The sequence below is a fragment of the Gossypium hirsutum genome, chromosome A06, assembly GCF_007990345.1.
Source record: "Gossypium hirsutum isolate 1008001.06 chromosome A06, Gossypium_hirsutum_v2.1, whole genome shotgun sequence".
NCBI lineage: Eukaryota > Viridiplantae > Streptophyta > Magnoliopsida > Malvales > Malvaceae > Gossypium > Gossypium hirsutum.
Window position 1 is genome coordinate 58,831,477 of NC_053429.1, and position 17,659 is coordinate 58,849,135.

General features: G+C 31.4%; 1 protein-coding gene across 8 annotated transcripts; it reads left to right on the forward strand.

Moving 5' to 3' along the window:
• Positions 1–7,299: 7,299 nt before the first annotated feature.
• Positions 7,300–15,242, forward strand: LOC107901766 (2-C-methyl-D-erythritol 4-phosphate cytidylyltransferase, chloroplastic). Of its 8 annotated transcripts, none has more exons than XM_016827904.2 (13): positions 7,300–8,347; positions 8,530–8,609; positions 8,670–8,759; positions 9,018–9,073; positions 9,367–9,446; positions 9,693–9,775; positions 11,358–11,435; positions 12,238–12,306; positions 13,177–13,245; positions 13,351–13,397; positions 14,509–14,599; positions 14,709–14,847; positions 15,018–15,242. In XM_016827904.2, exons 1-12 carry the CDS (start codon positions 8,215–8,217, stop codon positions 14,778–14,780), a joined length of 948 nt encoding a protein of 315 aa, XP_016683393.2. In that variant the 5' UTR covers positions 7,300–8,214; the 3' UTR covers positions 14,781–14,847; positions 15,018–15,242. The 8 variants fall into 8 exon arrangements, with proteins under 8 accessions (XP_016683393.2, XP_016683395.2, XP_016683394.2 ...); XM_016827906.2 differs by having other exon boundaries at positions 8,141–8,347; positions 8,530–8,603; positions 8,688–8,759; XM_016827905.2 differs by having other exon boundaries at positions 8,171–8,347; positions 8,688–8,759.
• The last annotated feature ends 2,417 nt before the right edge of the window (positions 15,243–17,659 follow it).

Consider the following 17,659-nt stretch of genomic DNA (forward strand, 5'->3'; position numbering starts at 1 on the left):
TTTAAATTGAGAAATATTTTAAAACTCAAAATTTCTATGTATAGTTTCGTATATTCTTTTATAATATACACATACATATGATTACAAGATCTAATTACATATATGGTAAGGTTTCAATGTGGACTCAACAAGATCCTCTATTCTCCTATTTTATAAATGGATGAATGCCCATAAATAGTATTCCTACAAATATGACGAAAGCAACAAAAAATTTATAAATCTAATCACTGACATCTTATTATTTTTAAATTTTTTTTACTCTATATATTTTAACTCTATGTTAGATTTACAATCCGGCCCAAAGGTCCATTCAAAAAGTAGGAAGGTATAGATAAAATTATAGGTTTAAAAAATAGATTTGGACAAAAAATAAGACTTATTTATAAAATGCGTCGGGCCTCAAGTAAAGTTTTTTTGACCCAAGCATAGCTCGGCCCGACCCGAGTATGCAAAAAAAATATTTTTTTACTGTTTTCTTGTTGCTATTTTCTTTTTTTTCACTATTTTGATATCATTTCACTATTATGTTACTATTATTTTGTTGTTATTGTATAACTCTTTATTTATTATTAATTTTGTTACTATTTTAGAGGCATTTGTTTGTTAAATTGCACCTATCTTAGTGTTATTTAAGTATACATAATTTATTTTCAATTTGTTGGGAAATATTTATCCTAATATTTTTAGTTTTTTTGATGTATTTTATATATATATATATATATATTAAAAATTATATTAAAATATTAATATAAAAAATTTAATACGGTCGAGCTAGGCCCTCGTTTTAGCATTTTATCTGAGCCGGTATTGGAAAATATTTTAGACACATTTTTTGGGTCAGACTGGGCCTAACAAACAAGCTTAAAATTTTGGTTGGGCGCAACTCAATCTGGCCCATACGCACCTCTACTCTATGTTGCATCATTTGTTTTTATTCTCTAATTACCATTTGTTTTAACATAATTTATTTTTAAGTTTTTTACATTAAAATAATGGAAGACAATCATCCAATAAAGATTTGAAGAATAATATCGATAAGAGAATGATTAAACAATTATAGTGCGAGGCTTAAAATTAATGAAAAAAATATTTAAGACCTTGAAATGAACAAAAACATTATGAACATTTCATTGATTCATTGAATCAATGTGTTGAACAATATAAATATTTTATACAATATTTAAGATAAATTATTCACAAAATTGTATAAAAATTATAAAAATTTTAAAAATATATAATGTAATATAATTGATACAAACAATTAACTCGTGCATCACACATAATAAAAAACTAGTCATATATATATATATATAGGTGAGTGATATTACAAGGTCTTAAGGTCCCAACTGATTAAACAATCTAAATTTTTGACATGTGACATATTTATTTTGTCGACACATAGCAGCTCCATTATTTATATATAACATTTTTTTGTTTTAAAATTAATAAAAGATAACTTAAAACTATAATTTACCATTTTCTGTTTTTAAATTAATAGAATAAATCAATTAATATACTTTAATGTTGTACTTTGGACAAACATTTTATCTTTTTTTATACAACCGTAATTGTTTATTAAAGATTTTAATTTATCTATAATATATATAAAAGCACGAGTTTTAAAAGTTTTAAACTGATAAAAATATTATTTATTTTTCATCATATTACTAAATTAACATTTAAAAAAATTTCTAATCAATTTTAAAAAGTGAAAAAATATATATCATAGTAGTTATATTAAATTAAAAGTTGTGATAATCATTTTATTATTTGGAAAAAAAAATGTAACACCCTAAACTCGATCCGACGATCTGGATTCGAATATTAGGTGTTACCACTCTAGTACAAATGCAACTTAACTCTACTTACACAAATTACAATCGATTTGAACTACTTAATTAGAGTACTTCATAATACAAAAGTATAAACATTAAAGAATTTCAATTATAATGCATAAGGAATTTGATTACAAGTATTACTAAAATGATGTCCTGGTCTAACGTAGTGATCCTGATTCAAGGGTTTCTATGTGCCAAAAAGACTCAATCACACCATCAAAGCTTCTTTATATGCATAATAATCTGATATGCCGCTTTTTGGGAGTAGTCCTGGCATTGTTCCCCCAGGCACAGCCTCATATTCAACCTGAAATAGAAAACATAATCCATGTAAGTTCAGGAAAACTTACTGAGAAATAATCATTTAAACCTTAATCGTTGATTTTCATAAACGGGCAAATAGTCCATCACCGCCAGCTCCTTTTCTTAAAATCTTTAGCTGGTTGTCACCAAGAAAAATTTACCATTAATGAAACATAATTCTTCCTTCTATCTACTATATCATGGTCAATTTCCTTTAACATTGTTTCTATTAGGAAATGTTTCCATATTGTAGTAAACATGTAATTGTTTTTTATGTATTCGATGAATAAATAAATTTCACATTTCACTATTATGTCTTTTGTATTTCTGTCTTTCATATTTTGCATGATTAGTGAAATTGTGATAAACAAATATTAGCTCATTAGTTGTCTAAGTTCAAACTGATGATAAGTGGCACAGTAAAAATGTTTACATTGTGAGAAAGATAACTTACTTCAATAAATAATATAAACGAGTTTGTAATCCCATAAAAGAATCAAAGAAAGCATTTGATTCAAATACTAAGAAAGATTATTATGTCGTCTAAAATTCCAATTGAGGAGATTGCTAGTCTTAGCTATTGGAGTAGTTGACTCCACAGGTAGGGACATAAATGTATTCATTAGCAAAATAATACATTGGACTGGACTCAAGATAAATTAATTCTGAATCCGTTTGTGAATTAATTCATTTTTGACATTCATGGTGTGATTTACCTAAATCACAAGTTAGTCACTGACCATGCGTATGTAACTCATGTGTTTTGATATAAGTGGAGGCTTATGCTCTAAAGATGATCGAGCCAATAGCCGGTATGTTGGGTACATGACTTGTGTATGACATGGCTTTACTAGCAACAGTGAAATTCATAGCTCAATTAAAGAGTTAACGATATCCTTTCATTGGCATTGTGTGGATTGATAAATATGGAACATGACCACAGGTTGCTTGTTCTCAAACGAACAATTTATCACAATCATTTGTTGGCAGTGATTATATTAATCATTAAGAAGACACAGTGGTAACAATGAGATAAAATAGGATTGGATTAAGTGAATAGATTTAACTCAAAGGAATCAAGAATATCATATGAGGTTAAGACACATATGATGAGGTCATTAGACAAAGTAGTTGGATGAATTACTTTCGTAAAGAATATGCAATTCGATATTTTCAATCATGGTACTTCTTGTAGACTGACTCCATGATTAAGTAATTAGGAAATATCGGAACGATGTTTCTGAACATACTTGTAATTACTAAAGCCTAATTATATATGTCTAGTTAGTCCCTTCGTTAGCTTAACAAAAACTCAATAAAACTAGTTTTGATTAGAAGAAAATTGTTTAATTTTGGAAAAAAAATTAATTGAGTCGATTTATTTGATGTGGAATTAAGTTAGGCGATCATAGGAATTGTTCAACTAGAGAATTTAATTAAAGAATTTTCTTGAAAATTTAATTTGGAAAATATAAGTATTTTTTGGGAAAATTAATTTTAATCAAGTAAAATTAAATTGATCAAATTAATTAAAATTAATATGATATTTTTGAAAATTAATTTTCAAGTCATACAATTGGCCCAATGGGTAATTGAACTTGAAAATTGGACCTGAGATCGTAAATTGGGCTCGGAAACCCAAAATCAAGACCAAGACCCAAAAATTGGTTGAACTGGGCCTGGTATGTAAAATTGAGTCGATGGTCCAACCGATGGCTGGATCAGACCGATCCAGTCGTCGCTGGATGAGATCAAACTGGTAGAAATCGAACCAACTCAGGGTGTCGGCGGTTGTGAGGGTGGCATTCCGGTGGCTGGCAATGGTCAACGACGATGGTTCTTTGGTGGTTGAGCAGTGGAAAATTTATGACTGGCAATTTTATTTTAATTACCTATCTCCTTATATATTTGTTTTATAATTGTTTATAATATTTATATTATGTAATGTTATAATTGTGATATATATATATGTGTGTGTGTGTGTGTGTGATGATCCATAGTTAATTGATTAAAAAATAAGAAGTGTGGTAATGAAAATGTCCATATCTAGTATTAGCTCTGGCTAGGAAAAGCTTGGTTTTTATGCGGTTAAATTTGATTCACCTCCCTTTCTTGTGACCTTACCTGGTGCACGGTTCACATTCACTTCTTCGGTTTTTCCTTCAAAAGGAAAACTGTGGAGAATCTAAATTGTTTATTTTATAATTGATTGATTTTTGTAAATAAAAGAATGTAAATATTAACTAAAATTACAATGGTATGCCATGCATATGTTGGAAGCATGTCATATAGATTAGGTTAGAGTGCCACTAGGACTATTGTATGATCATTCTTGAAATATGGGATAAAAAAAACCTTGCATTTTATTTTAAAAAATTTAGTGGGAAAAGGTCATTGAACAAGACCTACGACCTCCATTGATGGTCCTTAAGTGATAGCATGATAAAGTTTCAAGCCGACTCCTACCCTGGCTACACCCCAAGGTAAACTTTATCGTGTGGGTTCACTAGATGGGATTTCCTTTTATGGACAACTAGTCATGCATAACTCTCAATGAGATTGTCCCAAGATGACTCACAAATGAAAGCGTGTTCATAATGGGTGTTGAGTCAATGGTGACACACTCAATGTCTTCTCTTATTAAATAGTTTCCCAAAAAACGATATTTAAGCTAAAGATGATGGCCAAACATTAAGCGGTCATTGTTTTGTGTGGAGTTTTAAGAATTAAAATTCATAAACTAATTGAATGTAATCCATGTTCTTGCTAGTTAATCATGGGACCCTAAGGCAACATGGTTGATAGGTGTAAGAATGATTAGGTCAACAGAAAAATGTTTTTCAAAGTTTTAATACAAGACGCATGCATCATACTGCACTCTTGATATGTTGGTGAAATGAAAATATTTGCTTAATGCAAAGATAGTAATTAGTGAATTTTTATTTTTATTTAGTTCAAATATGTCTCCTACTCCTTTTATTATCATTCTTATCGAGAATAAATTGAATGGGGATAACTTTCGAGAATGGAAACGAAACTTGCTAATAGTTCTCAGTTGTGAGAAACACAAGTTCGTTCTTGATGAAATGTGTCCTCCTGGAGCTCAACCCGAAGTGAGAAATCGCTGGAGAGATTCTGACTCGATTGCTTGATATTATATGTTAGCAAGCATGAGTACTGTGTTGCAAAAGTAACACGAGAATTTCCGTACTACCAAAGAGATCATGACAAATTTAAAGGATTTTCTCGAAAACGAAGTTGCATTGGCTTGACAATCCATTATTACAATTTGATGAACTATCAGCAAAAACTTGACACTCCGGTCAAAGAACATATGCTTAAACTTATGGGATTCATTGTTGAAATGGAGGATAATGAGGCTGAACTAGACATGAACGCTCAGATTGAAATAGTGTTCAAATCCTTAACCAAGGAGTTTGCTGGTTTTAGGGCTGCTTACAACTTAGGGAACAAAGTGCTTACCTTCACTCAACTCATTAAGCAATTACAATCCCCTGAGTTGATGCTGAATGGTGGTAAGTCAAATCAGGAGAAACTTGAGGTAAACTTAGCTATAAGCCCTTCGTCCTTTAAGTGGAAACGGAAAACTAAGGGAAAGAAGAAATCGAATAAGTCTTCGATTACACCTTGTGTGGATAGGAAGAAGGCTAAGAAGTCAAAATATACCAAAAAGATCAAATGTTTCTTCTGCAACACGAAAGAGTATTTCATATCAAACTGCAAGGAGTATTTATATTACCTAGCCCAAAAGGAAAAATATATGAAACTCTTTGTGGTTGAAGCTTGCTTAGTGGAAGAATCAATTGAAAATTGGGTTATTGAATTTGGAGCCACTAATCATATATGTGTTTCTTTACAGCGGTTCAACAAAACGAGAAGTCTGCGTGACAGGAGCCTCTCGTTGTAGACCGAATATGGGAGCTATGTTTCAGCCGAAGTAGTGGGAGAGGTTATTTTACATTTTGATGATTTTAGGAAAATTGTTTTAAAGAACATATATTATGTACCTCATTTTAAGAGGAATTTAATTTTTATAGCATGTTTATTTTATGACAGGTATACCGTGACATTCAATAAATGGATTACTATTCATAAAAATCATTCTTTAATCTATAATGGATGGATAGATGGAAAACAATCTCTACTTTATCAAACCAAATAACTACTCGATACTTCAAACTGAAATAGTGAATAAAAAACTTAAAACTTCTCACTCTAATTAGGGGTACCTATAGCACTTAAGACTTGGTCATAACCAACAAAGAATCACTAGACTCGTGAAAGATGGTCCTTTAAGTATGCTTAAAGAAGTTAGTCTTCCACAATATGAATCTTGTTTAAAAGGTTGACTAAGATGTATTTTAATGCGAAAGGTACAAGGGCCAATCAACCTTTAAAACTTGTATACACTGATGTATGTGGTCCCAAGAGCATCAGTGCCCGAGGAAGTTATGATTATTACGTGACTTTCATCGACGACTTTGAGAGATTGTTATTCTACCGAAAAATAGAGAGAATTTATTCTCAACTATTACATATATTTTTTCGGAATAACAATTCTACCGGTTTCTATTAAAAAGAAAGAATTTTCATTTTCACCCCAAAAAGAGAGAAAACTTTTTCTAGTTTTGTGTTTCGATTCAATTGGTTCGGACTCACACTCGAAGCAGTTCATAGTACGAGAATAGCGGAGAAGATTGTTTGGTTGAAAGTTAGGAACAACGAATGTCTGCTAAGTTGAAAACACAGGTACGAATTCGGTTAATGTTTATTGCTATAAATATCACAAACCTGGTTGATTTTCAAAATTTTAATTTTCCGCTGTGCAAGAAAATCATTTTCAAACCAGGATTAAAAAGAGAGAACTTTTGTTTTCACCCCAAATGGAGAGAAAACTTTTTCTAGTTTTGTGTTTCAATTTAATTGGTTCAAGCCCACACTTGAAGCAGTTTGTGGTACGAGAATAGCGGAGAAGATCGTTTGGTTGAAAATCGAGAACAATGAACTTTTGCTAAGTCAAAAACTGATGTATGAATTTGGTTAAGGTTTATTGCTATAAATATCACAAATTGGGTTGATTTTCAAAATTTTAATTTTCTGTTGTGTAAGAAAACCATTTTCAAACTGAGATTTTTTCAACATAGGTTCGATTTGAACCTAAGTTTTTAATTTGAAGTATTCAATTTTTTCTTTTATTGTTCGTTCACAAACATCAAGATTCGTGAACGATTACAAGACCACACCAATTCTATCACATCCAATTCAATTGATTGAGCAATTTCTTATATTTCTCTCATTTAATTTATTTGTGTTCTTTTGCATATTTAAATTAAATATAAGAGTTATGGAGTCTAGATCCCTGAGAGGATAAGTCTCTAGGAAGATTAACAAGTGAGTGTGGGAGTAGTTAACGGAAGAATATGAATTCCCCGAAGGAATTAACTAGTTTTAAATCATGTATGTTTAAACCCTAGGATTGACGACCCTAGAGAGTCATCTAGGTTAAACGGGTCGGGAGATAAGTTGGTTGAGTAAATCGTGATTTATCCCGACGAGGAAAATGAAGTAGGGAGATAAGCAAGTACCTATCGATTAGTTAATTAGTAGAGGCTGGGAAGTAATACTAGTTGATTAGTAGTTAATTCCATTAAAACACAAATTTTGATGTTAATTGCAACCACTGAAACAAGTTAATCATCAGCCTGTTAATCTAATTTAGTTGTTGTTTTATTTTTTTATTATTTAATTTAGTTGAATTTAGTATATGAGTCAAATTATAAATTTAATTAATTATTCAATTACGCCACTATCCTGCTTACTATAAATTGTATGAACAAATAAGACGTATATTCTTCCTTGGGAGGCTTTGCTGTAATGTTTTTCTTTGAATAAATATCTCTCTTTCATTAAAATAAAATACATTAGTTGTGCCATAATATAGTTGACCGGTATAATTGACTCACATACCTAATTACAATATTACCGCTTTGCGGACTAAGGTCTAATTTGGGCCATTACATAAGGCCGCCGCTGAGATGACAGTGCGCGAAAGATGGGACTTCTTCTGTTTAACAACGCTCCTACTTGCTCCATCTCCACTCAATTTTTTCCATCAAAATCTACTCATGTTACCGCCAATTCTTTCCCTTCCTTTTCTCACTTTCACGTTAGCTTCTCTTCATCCGGTAAGTAGATTTCATTTCCCTTCTTTCTTCGCAATCCTTTCTTGATTCTTTTGTAATTTTTTCGTTTTTGGACTGATACTCCCCGTATCCGATGGTCAGATCGAGCCGGGTCGGATCCTAATTGGGAAAGCTTTCCTGGCCCTTATTTTCTTTTCATTTGGCGCTTCTCTTTTTTTTTTCAGGGCAAAAAGTAGGTTTGAGAAGAAGGGCCAGAGTCCGTACTTATGGGATCAAGTGTTCGGCAAAAGTTGATTATGTAAAAGTACATTGAATATTATGTCTCTATGTATATCCACTGCAGTATTTTTGTTGAAATTGGTAGGTTTTGGTTTTCACCCAGGGTTCTGCAGTTGTGAATGAAAAAAGCGTTTCAGTCATTCTTTTAGCTGGAGGCAAAGGCAAAAGAATGGGTGTGAGTATTTATTCTTATTCATTCAATTGTGTTTGCCATCATTTATCGAGTTCGTTTTTATACATCATCAATGGTGGTTTTAAATCACTTGAGCATCAATCTCTCTGTGTGGGTGTGTTGAAATGGCCCGTAAAGTTTTAAGGCCTTTTAAAAAAAAATAAAAAAATCTGATGGCTTTCCTTTAAATTACACATCCTTTGTTATTGGTGGTTCTTTTATATTTTCTAGATTATAGTTTTCTTTTGTTTGTCTAAATAGGCAAGCATGCCAAAGCAGTACCTACCACTTTTAGGACAACCAATTGCTTTGTATAGGTAAATAAGAACAGCTTCTATCAACTAATTCCTTTTATTCATCAACTTGATGCAAGCTTATATTTGGAATCTATAAATCTAGAGTACCATTTTATATGTAAGGATTGTTGAACAATGTTTGGAAAATGTACAGTGTATATTGAGTTGTTTAGGCTCCATGTTGTTTAACACCACATGGAGTCTTTCACTTTTGTGGTCATTGGGTTATAGCAGGTTAGTTGTAAATGTTGTCTTTGTCTATCTGTTCCTTATGATGGTAACTGTTTTCCTCAAATGTGATTTTTATTTGGCAGTTTACATACTTTCTCACGAATGATTGAAGTGAAAGAAATTGTTGTGGTCTGTGATCCATCGTACAAGGACATCTTCGAAGGTCTCTCTCTCTCTTTCACACACACACGATATATATGTATACAACAACATGCATATGCATGCACATACATGCATTTTGTTGGTTGACTGTGTTTGGGCAATCACTCCCACCACTGAAATGGGTATGGATGTTCTGTGCTTGTGGTTAACTCCCTTGAGAAGTGTTTCATTGTTTGGTTTCCTAGATAGATCTTTGATTCCAGTTCTTCAGGAGATACTTCTTGTAATATGATGATATTTGTTGCAGAAGCCATAGACAAAATTAATGTAGACCTTAAGTTCACGCTTCCTGGGAAGGAGAGACAGGATTCTGTTTACAGTGGCCTTCAGGTATCAGCAAAATGCTTTGATATTAAGAGTAGAACTAAAGAACACTGTTAGTTTGAGTATACATACTGTTGAGTTGTCTTTGCTGCAATCTTTTGTTTCCTCATTTTGATACTTGTGCACTATGATATTTAACTAGTCTTTGGTGTAGCTTCCAAAGCTAAGTCATTATTCTTTATTAAGAAAAGCTCACTTTAGATCTTGGAAATTCTACTGAAAAGCAAGTTATTCTTCATATAATATTTCCTTTCTTATTTTTCTGCATTTCTTTGTGCCTCCTAGACTGGAATAAGTTACCCTTCCTTTCACACTTCCCATTTTTATTATCTGCATTTGTTTGTGGCATCATCTTCGACCTTTTGTCAATAGTGGATGTCTGCCTTATAGAATGAAATTTGTTCCACGTCTTACAAAGGGACCCAATTATGGTCCGGCAGTACCAGCATCCAATAATTCTGATCTCAATGTAATCTTACTTTCTGAAATTTTCTTGCTGAGGTTTGTTTCACACAATTTAATCTAAAACATAAACATCTAGAAAATTTATGTTCTCAATCCCACAGGAATGATATCATAATATCTGTACAAAGATAAGAGTTGCATATAGCTTTGGCCCTTTCCTCGACATTTCTGACATTAGAATTTAGTTATATTCCTCCAATTATAGTTCCCTCCCAAAGTATGTATTTAAAATACTAACCCCTTGAATATAGTACTAAACAATCTCACTCTATAAATTGCCAACTCAAAAAGTTATATTCTATCTCTTCCTTTGTCATAGTACTTTCTTTTCTATTGATTAGTTACCCAATTTTTTAACTTGTATGTGGACAGTTTGCCCTTTTTCTGGTCCTCCATGTCAAGGCATAATAGTGTGAGATAACTTAAGTTACCCTTTAACACTTCCCATTTTTATTATCTGTATTTGTTTGTTGCATCATCTTTTACCTTTTTTCAGTAGTGGATGTCTGCCTTATAGAATGAAATTTGTTCCACGTCTTATAAAGGGACCCAATTATGGTCCAGCAGTACCGGCATCCAATAATTCTGATCTCAATGAAATTCTCCTTTCTGAAATTTTCTTGCTGAGTTTTGTTTCACACAAATTACTCTAAAACATAAACATCTAGAAAATTTATGTTCTTGATTCCACAGGAATGTTATCATAATCTCTCTACAAAGGTAGAATTGCATATAGCTGTGGCCTTTTTCTCGACATTTCTGACATTAGAATTTAGGTCTATTCCTCAAATTATAGTTCCCTCCCAAATTATGTACTTAAAATATTAACCCCTTGAATATAGTACTAAACAATCTCACACCATAATTTGCCAACTCAAAAAGTTATATCTATCTCTTCCTTTGTCCTAGTACCTTCTTTTGTATTGAATAGTTATCCGATTCTTAACTTATATGTGGATAGTTTGTCCTTTTTCTGGTCCTACGTGTCAGGGCATAATGTTGATGGATGCTGTGGCTGGTTAATTTGGAATTTCCTTTGATATTTTCCAAGAGAATACCTTACTTTGTATGTTATGGATGCCATGTTTCTTTCTTGATAATGAAATGCTACTTTCATCTACAGGCAGTTGATTTGAACTCTGAGCTTGTTTGCATTCATGATTCTGCAAGACCCTTGGTGAGATCTGGAGATGTAGAAAAGGTTTGGGCTCAAAACATTTGCAGTAATATCTAATGCAGTTAAATTAAACTAGTGGAACTCTAGCAATAAAGGGGAGGAATTGGAATATAGTCCCAGTATCTATGGGAGGTTGGATCCATTAAAGCCTTGTATATATACTTTTTTGTGCTTCTAATGTATGGCATTGTGATAAGTGAAGCCCATCCTGTTCTGGGTATTGATTGATGCAGTACTGCAAAATTTGAGAGAGTGGTTCTGTAGTATACACTATTTGGCGATTAGAAGCTTTAAGTTTTGCTTGCAAGGAAGGATAGAAACAAGTAAGGATGGAAAATCTTTTAATCAAACGGATGGGTTTCATAAGCATAATAGCATAAAATTTCAAAATTCTGATAAGATGAGGCTCAAAGTTCTGGTGTGATCGACAATTTGATGCCCTGCATTAGTCTCTCACAGTGATGGTAGATATTAGTGTCTTCACTTATTTCCTCATTTATGTGCTTGGATTTGTGATGCAAGTTTAAAATTGCAATTGAAACTGACAAATAGTGGTCATAGAGTGAAATAGGCATAGATTGTGTGGTTAGTGATAGAGAAGACGACAGGGTAGCATACTCTCTGGTGTTTTGATGAACCAATGAAACAAAATCTTTAAGGTGTTTAGTCATGGGCATATCTCTATATACAAGTCACTTTTTTCTACCTTTACATCTTTGTCTGGATAACGACACAATTGCATGTAAATCCTTACACAAATCAGGCTTCATCATTTTCTATAAAAAGTGAAAATGGTACTTGATTAGATTTATCATTGATTTATTAGGTTCTTAAAGATGGTTGGCTGATTGGAGCAGCAGTACTTGGGGTTCCTGTCAAAGCCACAATTAAAGAGGTAGAGATATTAATCACAAAGGCACTTTCTTATACCTTTCAAATTGAAACAATCTAATATTACCACTATTTTAAGGGCCAAGAAAAATAATGGCTTCATGACCTGGTAGGATGGAGGTAAATTGTACAGATTTCAACATGATATTGCCAAACTGACGTATATATTACTTATCTGCATATGTATAAATTCTATCCTTGTCTAGCTTTATTCTTGTCATAGATGGAAACTCTAAGTCTGTCAATGGAAGTTATTAACATGAACAGATATTTTGCATTTTCTCCTGTTTCCATGTCTATCTGTCAGTTTTGAGAAATGTTCATTGATAAATTAGACTACAGGATTGTCTTTTACTGAAAGATAACTGACTACCTTCTAAATTGTTGGCTGGCTTGGATGAGGAGATTAGCGCACTAATATAATTTTCTTACTAGTTGTCCTAGGTATTATTCATGTAACAGTTTAACATTCAAACATTTAATGGAAGATTCTGTTGGAAGCTCATTGCACTGATCAGTACATTTTATGCTTGACATGGTTGCTATGCTGTTTACATCTAGCTAGTAGAGCTTCATATTTTTCATTCTTAATTCAAGACTGCAGACGGATTACTATATGCCCTACTCTTCTGCCCAAGAAAATTGTGAATCTTGTGTTTTATGCATTAGAAGCTCTTTGCATTTATCAGTGTGTTTTGTTCTTTGTTTATGCAGTCTGCCACGTATACATGTTTGTTGTATTGTTTATCTCCAATTAGTATAGCCACCTATTTTCATTTCTAACCAAGACTTCTAAACGATTACCAGGCACTATCTTTCCTTTTTTAATTGAATTAAATGATTGTGTAATATGTTCTTTTTTTTTCTTTGCCAGGCAAATAGTGATTCTTATGTAGTGAAAACACTCGACAGAAAAACACTATGGGAAATGCAGACTCCACAGGTTTAATTGTTTAAAGAGATCACATATGATATTATTATCTTTCTGAGATTGCTTTAATTGAGTATACCACATACATAACTGTGCGACTTCAAATTTATCATGCAGGTTATTAAGCCAGAGTTGCTGAGAAAAGGTTTCGAGCTTGTGCATAGGTACTTTTGATAATTCTCAATTTTCAGTTTAAACTAAAGCTGTCCAAGGGCTGGGCAGCCCACTTGGCCTGGTAGGCCTGTCCTGACTTTGGTCAGGCTTGGACAGTTTTTTTTGTCTTGGCCCAGTCCGAATTTGATTTAAATAATTAAAAACATTTTTTTAAAATTTAAATTTAATTATAAAAATATATATTAATATAAAAGTATATTTTTATTTTTTATTAATATAATGCACAGTGAAACGGGTTTACATGCTGGCCTGGCCTGAAACAAGCTTGGGCATGGATTTTTTTTACAACGGGGCCTCAGCCTCAACCCCGACTGGCCCATGGATAGCTCTAGTCCAAACTACTTATTGACCATCTTCTTTTGAAAAAAATTAACTTAATATCGCATTTCTGTTATTGACGGACATAAATGCACACATTATTGACAGAAAATTTAACTAATTGACGACTTGTGGATAGTTCTAGTCCTTGTACTCTCCATACATTTGGAATTTAGTAGTTTTTATGCTTTTACTTTTAAGAATTTCGTTCTATTATTCAGATTTAAGATTTAAGTTCAACTGTTAATATTTTTAAAATTATTTTATAAAATTTAGGTTTATTATAGCAAATCGAACCCTTTAAATAAGTTATTTAATATAACTTGAGAAAACGATAAAAATATAAAAAAAATACGAACACATAAATATGTCAATTTGATGTAAAACTAATTTTTTACACGTAAAAATATAATAAAAAATACTTGAGTACAATATAAATATGTAAAAATAATATAAAATATATTTAAATTTTTATAATGATAAATATAAAATATTATAAATACATAAAAAAGCTACAAAATTCGAAAATTTTAATTTTGTTATTTTCTTTTGGCATTTTAAAGAGGATAGTTGGAAATCAACAGTAAGAGTTGATAAAAAATTCTGTTCATAAGGGTTTGAAGGATGTTAGGATCATACACTCCATCTTCTATGCAGGGTGTTGAAAATGTTGCAAAAAGAAGAAAAAGAAAAAACTCCCTACAACCAACTCTAGTTTACTAAAATTCTTTAATTAAATCTAAAGCAAGGAACAAATTCCTGAGCATCTATAGTTCCCTGCAGAGAAGGTCTTGAAGTGACGGATGATGTGTCAATTGTGGAGCACCTTAAGCATGCTGTATATGTAACTGAAGGATGTTATACCAACATCAAGGTATTCTATGAAAGCGACACTCAATTCTCTGCACATGTTTAGTCTGTTGTTTCATCCCCATTATATTTGCGTTGAGGAGTGATGATGTGCTAAATTCTTGTATTTGCAGGTCACAACACCTGATGACTTGTTACTTGCGGAGAGAATTCTGAATATGAGCTCTGTCGAGCCTCCTAAATAACACCTTTGAACATTTTCTTAGGTCTCATTGGCTCTGCTACAACCGAATTTGGGTGCATGTCAGCATTGTGAGTGCCCCCCCAAATCCCAAAAGTTTTCACAAACACAATTAATACACCTCTAAAACGGGCCTCTTCATATGACTCTTTTAAGAAATATGAGAAGCTTCTTGATCATCAAAACATTACATGGTCTAATTCTTTATCAGCAAAACTCTCTAACTTGTTCCTTATTGCAGGGTTGCTATAAATAAGAAGATAATATTTTATGTGGCGAGGATAAAACTGTATGTTATACTGAGGCCTAGGATATTGAGCTGTAGATGAAGTCATACCATAATTTCTTTGGCAACAATGTTTCTTGTCTCTTGCAATCTAATTTTAAGTCATGTATTTCTGCATATCAATTTTCAGTGTAAGTTGTAAACTTTAATAATATCAAGTTATGTACTGAACTTTTATTATTAACTAGCATTTTGGGATTTTAATTGAAAAATGGAACAGAATGAGGGGAAAATGGTGGTGTGTGTAGGTGCTAGTTTTGGTGGGCTGCTTGCAAGAACCGAGAACGATTTTCCCGGTGAGAACCCATAAAAGAAAGAGAAATGAGACAGAAGGGGAGGGTATATCGCAGTTTATGAAATTGTGGGTTGATATGTATGGGAAGAACATGGATTTGTGGAAGAAGAAAGGAAGGAGAAGAAAAAGAGAGGAAAGAGGGGAAGGAGAAAAAGGGAAACTGGGAAAAAAAAACAAGTAAAGAAAAAAAATCAATTAATTAATTGAAAATAAAATAAAGATTTTCATATTTTTTTGAATTTTTTTTTTAGTTTCAAAATGTTTTATTTTTAGAATTATTTTATATAAATAATGAGATGGTATTGCTTATATTGTTTATTTTTGTCATATGTCGATTGGTGATTGGGTCACATCATTATTGACTAAAGTTGATTAACTAATTGAGATATCAATGTGTGAAAAAAATAAATTAGGTACTCAAATTGACCTAACAAAAAGTTTAGCTATTTATTTGGGAAAACAAGTATAGTTTAGGGGAAAATTTTTATATTGAGCTTTGTTTTTCATTTTCAATCTTATTTGATTAGTATGGTTCTTTACGCACACTTCGTGTTAGATTGATTATTTGTTTGTGTTAAATTAGAGTAAAAATTGAAGGTTTAAATATTCTCTTGGTTTTTATACATTTTGTATATTTAGAATTTAGTCTCCTTACATTTATATTCATAAATTTAATGTCTCTTGGTTTTTATACATTTTGTATATTTAGAATTTAGTCTCCTTACATTTATATTCATAAATTTAATGTCTCTAGTTTTCAAATTAAAATATTTAGGTTCATTTATTACCATTATTAAAATTTTTTCATTAAATTTTTTGGTATCATTTCTTGAAATTTAAAAAAAAAACTTGATAGTCATATAATAAAAAAAATGTTGAAAATACTTATTAAGATTTTTTTTTCTAAAAACACTCGTTCAAATTCGTAATGATAAAATAATTATTTTCTGTTGGAATAGTGTTCTTTAGAAAAATTGACATTATTTTGATTGAAGTAGTTAACAGTAGTAACTATTTAAGTTAAGTAATGACATTATAAAAGTAAAAGGATCAAATTATGTCAAAAAGTAAAGTATAGGGTATATAGATAAATCTCAAGTTTTAGCATAGTCTAAAGGCAAAGTTTGAAATTTAACCAGTAAAAAATGTAGTGCAAGCTTAAAAGAAATGGAAAGTTACGTGTTACTCTTTAGACTCATATGACATTCAAGTTATATATAACTATGTAATATTTTAATTGAAAAATTAAAAAAATTAATTATTTAGATTAAATAATGACATTATAAAAATATAAAGATCAAATTATATTATAAATTAAAGTATAGAGATTAAATATCAAATTAAGACCTAATAGAGAGTCAAAATTAATATTTAATTATTTCTCTAAATGTAAAAAGAAAAGAAAAAGAGAGAGCACAAAAGATATAAATGGAAGAAGGAAACATGATGGACACTACTTTAATATATAGGTATGTAGACTAGTGCGGTTTCCATGCTTCTCATTGGGTGTTTGAAAATATCTATATAAAAATCTTGTAAAAGAATTCTAAAGCTTTTCTTGATATGGAGGAAGGAAAAGGGTGGGGGTGAAAAAATTGTTATTCAAATGGTGAATATTTATGGAAACGGAGTACATTACATAACTAATTATTTGGAGAGCACTCGTGACGAAGATATCAGACACTGTTGCTAGTGGTGAATATTTATCATGTTAAACTTTATTATTACAAAAAATTAAAAATTAACATATTCAACATTAGTGTGAGAAGTCAACAAGGAGAATAAGACTTTGAAAGTTTGTTATTCCAAAAAACATCATACTACGGTAAATATGTCGTCTATATTATTATTCTTACATCTAAAGCCTATGAGATGGTTCATTTTCTAAATTTAATTAACTCTCTTTATGTATAGAAAAATGCCTACATATAAACAAAAAAAATGATTATCATTAAGAAAAGAAAAATCTCATAAACCCAATTAGGTGACCGTGATCACTTGCACACTTAATTACCATAGATGTGTAATATATGAAAGTTATCATTTTAGTAAAAAAAGTTTGGTTCTTTTGATGTAGAACCGTAAAAATACACACACATATATATATATAGCAATTGGTAGAGCCAATAAATTACTTGTAATGACAACATTATCCCATAAGAAAAAAAATTGATTATCATTAACTAACATGTTAATTAAGTGTGCAGGTGACCGCTGCTAGACGTACGAACATCTGGACTGGAAATACTGCAGCAAAAAGTTATATAATAAAGCAGCAATGTCCGTAAGTATACATGTCAAA

Excerpts from the sequence above, each read along its gene's own strand:
- LOC107901766 (XM_016827904.2), top strand. The coding sequence starts at position 8,215 with ATGGGACTTCTTCTGTTTAACAACGCTCCTACTTGCTCCATCTCCACT. Across the intron at positions 11,436-12,237 it reads GATCTGGAGATGTAGAAAAG|GTTCTTAAAGATGGTTGGCT; the intron begins GTTTGGGCTCAA and ends TTGATTTATTAG. Across the intron at positions 12,307-13,176 it reads TCAAAGCCACAATTAAAGAG|GCAAATAGTGATTCTTATGT; the intron begins GTAGAGATATTA and ends TTTCTTTGCCAG.